Source organism: Xyrauchen texanus, chromosome 16 (assembly GCF_025860055.1).
Source record: "Xyrauchen texanus isolate HMW12.3.18 chromosome 16, RBS_HiC_50CHRs, whole genome shotgun sequence".
Classification (NCBI taxonomy): Eukaryota; Metazoa; Chordata; class Actinopteri; order Cypriniformes; family Catostomidae; genus Xyrauchen; species Xyrauchen texanus.
In genome coordinates, this window is record NC_068291.1 from 6,141,067 (window position 1) to 6,147,523 (window position 6,457).

The 6,457-nt window shown below is 35.5% G+C and overlaps 1 protein-coding gene across 2 annotated transcripts; it reads right to left on the bottom strand.

Annotated features, from left to right (window-relative positions):
• Positions 1-2,389: 2,389 nt before the first annotated feature.
• On the bottom strand, positions 2,390-4,594 carry LOC127657256 (homeobox protein Nkx-2.4-like). 2 transcript variants are annotated; one of them, XM_052145975.1, is made up of 2 exons: positions 4,144-4,594; positions 2,390-3,775 (listed from the first exon to the last, which is right to left on the bottom strand). In XM_052145975.1, the coding sequence occupies exons 1-2, from the start codon at positions 4,502-4,504 to the stop codon at positions 3,132-3,134; spliced, it is 1,005 nt and encodes a 334-aa protein (XP_052001935.1). In that variant the 5' UTR covers positions 4,505-4,594; the 3' UTR covers positions 2,390-3,131. The 2 variants fall into 2 exon arrangements, with proteins under 2 accessions (XP_052001935.1, XP_052001934.1); XM_052145974.1 differs by having other exon boundaries at positions 2,390-3,802.
• Between the last annotated feature and the right edge of the window lie 1,863 nt (positions 4,595-6,457).

Sequence of the window (6,457 nt, forward strand, 5' to 3'; positions counted from 1 at the left end):
TGAACCTTTTGATAACCAAGTTAAAAATAAACAGGACATGCAGAGTTCGCACCTCTTCAATAAAAACAAAAGCAAAACTTGGGAAATTTTGGTTGAAATTATAAAAAAACAAACATTTTATTATAATTATATATATATATATATATATATATATATATATATATATATATATATATATATATATATATATATAACAAAGATTTTCTTTAAAATCTAAGCCTTTAGGAAAATTGCATACATCTCATGTATATAGTTAGGAGATGTCATTTGTATTATTCTTATTTTGCCATTGCTTTATAACAATTAGTTGTAGGTTTTATTTTTCAAATTGACTAAAGTAGCTGGAACATTATTAAAAGAATATGTATATAACACATGGCTACAAGTGAACAATAAATTATTTTTTTGTATTAGTGCAAATATGGAAACAATGTACAAGTGCTCTGTCTGATGTTATAGGGACTGATGCAGTGTTCAGAACTTGAAGAGTCCTTACTGCACAACACTAGAGACTCCCAGAGATGAGGCTGGACCATCGTCATAGTCTGTCATTTAAATCCTGCTTTTGCCTCTAACACCATATTATTTGGATGCAATTTAAAGACACATTCAATCATCCAAAAGCCTAAGTAAAACTATGTCATAATCAGATGTTAATCAGGTTAATGTAGGCTTTGACATACTTTGGCTATTATCAGGCCATAGTCATGCTATAATATACCACCAATAATTTTACACCAGTTATTTAGCTTACTTTCCCCCCTCTTTATCAGGAACAATATACATGGACGGCATTTATTAACTTCCCAGTGGCTGAAAAAATAAATAAAATAAAAATAAAAACATCCATGCCAGAAATAAATTAATCATTCACAATATTTTTTTTTAGTAAAGAGGTAAGGTTTTAAAAGGGCCTTTTGAAAGATCACTCTTGTGAAATATAGGCCCTGCTGATTTGATGGCGGTTGCCAAAACTTTGTCTTAATTGTTGAAAATATAAAAGCTATCCAACTCCCTCTTGAACCATTTGAACAATAAAGCAGCATTCACATTCTAGTCAATTTTAAAACTATCTAGTTTAAGTTTATGAGAATATGGGTCAGATCTCCTGACAGTTCTCTTGTTTCCTCTCTATTACTTTTGATTAGAATTATAGCATTACTCAACATTCTAACTCCATATAGAATATTAATGAATAGTAATAAGTTGCTTTTGTTTCGATTTTCAAGGCTTGTGTCACTGAATAACTCTCTAGCTTTTATAACCTTCAGAAAAACAAGGTAAGTTTGAATCAGCTATTTCTTCTTTTCATTTATTTTGAGACATTTGTTCTTTTGTTTGATATTCTCAAATCAGTGTCCGATAATTCTGAGACTTGTAGGATCATTTCATGTAGTTGCATATAGGTAATGGTAAGGTATGACGCATTACTGCATGTTAGTCATTACTTGTAACTTACATTCTGTTTTCATAGCTATTGATTCTTTAATAGCTATGGAGCATCGCTTCGGCCGCTTACAGCGCAACATATTTTATTCGTTATACAAGAACAAATATATTTATAAATAATGATTGAAAATTAGGCATAGGCATTAACTTTTCGCTACACCTCTAAAGTATTTTTGGACTCAGTATTGAATATTTTTTAAATGCAATTATGATAATCAAAGGACAACACTTATTTAAAGTTATTAATAGCCGTGGCTATTAATTTGCTTCGCTAAACACTTGACATGTCATTACTAAGAACAGTAGACAAAAATTTGACAAACTCGAATATGTAATAATAATGTACTTTTTAATGTACCTACTTTATGTTTTGAGTAGTGTACTTAAATGAGATGTGAACTCTTTGTATCTTTGGGAAGTAGAATATGCTAAGCCACTCAAATTTTAGAACCGTTAAATAAAGTGAATTCATTAATAATAATAATATTCTCTCTTCTAACTATATAAGTTATTACTGGGTAATAGCAAAATATTCTATTTATATTCGTATAATATGTTATTATTATTATTATTATTATTATTATTATTATTATTATTATTATTATATACAATAGCCTTCTAATAATACGAATTTGGCTCTCATGTCTGTGCCTTTTGTTTCAAATCAGTTCATATTAGGTGAGGCGCTTGAATCTGTATGCAATTTATCGTCGAAATTAACTAAACTTTAGACACTGTAAATAACAAAAAATTAACGTGCAGACATTAAATAAATTGTACGTTTGAGGGAATCTGATGGTACCAAAAAGTTACACATTTGTCATATATGCCAATTGTTTTCAAATCAATTGGTCATTGGACAGTGCGAAGTTTCCTCCTATCGACCTTCGTTTACATTAAAGTAGTTCTCAAACAGAATTATCAAAAACGCTCTTCAAAGAGATTACTGAACACAAATGTATTCCCCAACAATGGCGTGCATTTTAATTGATTTATTGTTTACGATCAATTGGTTTGAAACATCTACAGCAGCCATCGTCTTTGTGTCTGTTTTAAATTACCAAAATAAGAAAATGAATAAATGACCAACAAAAAAGACTTAAACATTTATATTACAAGTAAACAGAAAATTGAGTGTTAGCCAAATAGGCCTATACAGACCCTACTTTTCATTTCTCTAAATGAATACATTAGTTTACAATTTACTTTTCATAGCATGTTCAGGCATTGATATTTTTAGGGGAACTTTTTCAGTTCTTGCTTGAAGTTCATACCTGAAAAATGAAACATTGCTTCCCATCTTCTGTCATTGCCATAGAGCAGCATTTTTAACAACAGACAGCCTTCTACTAGAAAAACAAAGGGAAGTCCAAAACATACAGCATAAGGCTAGAAATGATTATTATCTTATCAATAATAAGCAGAAGGGTCATTGTAGAAAATTGTGCCGACAAAACTTTCTTTTTTGTTTTCTTTTTTTTTTTTTTTTTTGAAATTGGCACATTTCCACAAAAACGTGTTCCTTTGATCCGATCACCCGCTTTTAAATCGTCACATGGATGCATGAAATGTGAAGCAGCACTGTCTGATTTTGGCCTCACCCTCACGCGCATTTCTTTACTCAGAGGACACTAAAGTTTGTAAAAAAAAAAAAAAAAAGGAAAGAAAAAAAGTGGTTTGTCTTACCACGTTCGGCCATAAAGCAAATTTGATGTGACCATGTTATTTGTGTAATCTACATTAGTGTCTATCTGGCCCATGTTGTTCATTTGTGAGTGAAGTGACGGGGGACTGGGGGACAATTCCTCAAGGTCTTGGGCCTGGACCAGTGCATTGACATGCTGGTTTTGGTGCTGGTTCATAGAATTACTCGAGGTTGGGTGTACGACACCGGAACCGTTTTGCTGCTGCTGTTGCATTTGCTGCTGGTTCGGCGTCGGTGTGTTGGAGCCGTTTTGACAAGGCTTGCCGTCCTTCACTAAGACAGGGACAGCCACTCTCCTCGGTGACTGCTGCTGTTGACACAGGTTGCCCTCCTGTTGAAGCTGTTGCGCTGCTTTGTCCTTGGCCTGCCGTTTCATCTTGTAGCGGTGATTCTGAAACCAGATCTTGACCTGTGTCGGGGTTAGATGTATCATGCTTGCCAGGTGTTCCCTCTCTGGCGCTGAAAGGTATTTCTGTTGCTTAAATCTCCTTTCCAGCTCGTAGACTTGTGCTTGAGAGAAGAGCACCCGGCGTTTCCTCCTTGGAGCGGCGTGCATAGGTGGGATGGATTTAGATGTGTCGGCCATGCCTGTCAGCGTGCCCATTCCTGTCATGTTCATACCTGTGGAAGGTCCCATGAATCTAGAAACTTCAAAATATGCATACAGATGTACGGCCATTCAATTAGTAGCAATGTTAGGTTATTAATAAAATAGGTGTATTAAATCATGTATTTTAAATACATCATTTACGCGTGCACAAATGAGCAAGCATAAACGTTATAGAAATGATAAGTAATTGATATGAGCAGAAATCTACATGATGACAAAATTAGAAATAATATTAGCAGAAAAGAGGTGAGTGAAATGTGTGGGCTACTTAAAATGATAATGCGTAAAACTAACATAAACTCGCCAGAAACTCAATAAACAAGTTACGCCTTTTGAAAGTACACTGAGAGATAAATCAGAATAATGTATCATTTCTTACTTGTGGAGTATCTAGGGTCAGGATTGGCGCCGTACCACCCTGTTGCTGCTGCGCTGTTTCTCATAGTTTCTTGGTAAGAGGGTAGGTCCCCCATGCTGCCATTGCAGTAGCCCCCCATTGCACTATGCGAGAACTGGGAAACGGAGTGTGGCATATGGTAGGTGGTCGCCACAGTGGCGTTGTGGCCCATAGAGTGTTGCTGCATGCCAGTCTGGGACACCTGAGATTGCCGGTACGCTCCCAATGGAGATGTGAGGTTTCCGGTGCTCTCCATGCCACTAAACTTCTTGTAGGTCTCCTCAATTGGGCTCAAAATATCTGTCACTGAAAAGGGTGTCGTGTGCTTTGGGCTCAGCGACATGGTTCAGAAAGCAGCGAGATATTTGATGGTGGAGCTCAGGCGTGTTGTTGTATCAGCTCTGTTCTCGTGGACGTCGACGTAAGAGAGTGCTTGTAGTATGCCTGAGATCCAATTGATCGCCTTGGAGAAGGAGGCGAGCCCTGGCCACTCTTATCTCAGGTTTATTGTAGCCAGGCGCCAGATTTACGACAAACATGAGGGGCGGAGCCACTCTCTGGACCAGCAAACAATAGTAATTGACATCTCAGTAAGATAATTGAGAAAAAAAAATTGTTAGTTTCATATTACATTTTGTATCATGCCGACTGAACATTTTGATTGTGATACTTCTCCTTTTTGTCATACAGAACGACAAGTGTAACATCGTCCCTAAAACGCTTATATATCTAGCCAATGTTATTAGTCCTTCCAAAGACTACTTTTTTTTTCTTATTTTTTTTTTTTTTTTTTTGGTGACTCTTAATCTGCGTCAATAGGGAATTCCATACTTTTTCAAACTTTGAGAGCACTCTGAGAGTCATAAGCGCCAGTACGCGCTGTCAAAGAGACACAATCAAACCTCCTTCAGACTATGACCTAATTTATGTATCTTAAGCATCATTTTGCGCCACCGGTGAGGGTCTTTTCCAAATAGCTCATAGGAAAAAAATTTGTCCACATAAAAATGACACTAGCATTTGTGTGTTTGCTTTTAGAACATAATCCTTGAGTTTGCATCACCTACTCAAAACTGGGACCTTGGAGAAAGTGAATGAATGTTTATGTGCTGTATTATCCTACAATTGAAAACATGCTTCATTTATTGAGTATAGACGATAATAACAAGAGAATAATGGCAAATCGATTTATATAATAGTTCCCGGTAAATTTTCAAATTATTATTATTTTTTTCTTATTTTTGCATTTTACTTTCGACACCAAAATTCCAAACAAAAATCATCCCGAATATCTAGGATACATAAACGTATTAAGTGTTTAACTGAACTGGAAAGAGCAAAAAGCTAACATGTTTCAAATTTCTATTACCTCACAAATACAGCCCGCCCTGTGATATTACAAATTACAGCACACCTGTTTTTTTTTTTTATTAAACTTTTGAAATCACAGACTGTAAAAGCTAAAATGAATGAAAGTTCTAAAATATTACTTCTTGATTTAAAATTGTTTTTTTTTTTTTATGCTGCATTGTTAAATAGAGCAAACACAGTTTAACCTAATTTGACACCCATATTTATATAAAGTTAAAATAGGGCTCTCCATTTTAAGTAATAGGCTTACACGAGGAAACAAAGAATCTGAAGTTTGTGTATGATGCTTTTAGGTTATAGGTTACACACATTTCCATGTCTTTATATATCACCTTGAACACACATCTCTCTAATACGACCACGTGGGTGGATGTACAGTAGGTCTCAGACATGTTGATGTAAAATACAAGTTCCATCTACAGTGTGCCAACCTCATGTAAGGAGACATTTAGTTAAACAGAATAGGCTTAAGTAACACTGCAAATCTTCACTTTGCAAACGTAGATTGTAAAGCAAACATTAACGTCCAGCATTTCCATATATCTAATAAATGTTCAGCAAACACATGTTTAAAAACATGTTAAATTGTCGATATGCTTAATTTGGGTTAATTCGAGTCCCGCCAGTTCGACGGATCACACATAGTTTGGTTTGTGACTCGTCTAAGGTTTTGTGAGCCTGATCCATTAGGTAAATGAGGGCCACTCAACCTTGTGGAATATTAAGGCAGAGAGCATGACCGAGGGCCAAGCAACCGTCTCACTCTGCTGCTGGAGAAACCACTGGATGGGTGACCGCGTAGCATTTCAAGTATACCAATTCACTCAAAAAAAAAAAAAAAAAAAAAAAAAATCGTTTGTAGGTCTACTTTAATGGACGGAACAAAACAAAAGTTTCTCCTCAAAGACGGGACAGCGATATACTG

Bases quoted from the DNA above. Each gene is read 5' to 3' on its own strand.
- LOC127657256 (XM_052145974.1), bottom strand. From the start codon at position 4,504: ATGTCGCTGAGCCCAAAGCACACGACACCCTTTTCAGTGACAGATATT. The intron at 3,803-4,143 runs GTAAGAAATGAT...CATATTTTGAAG, and splicing joins TGACCCTAGATACTCCACAA to TTTCTAGATTCATGGGACCT.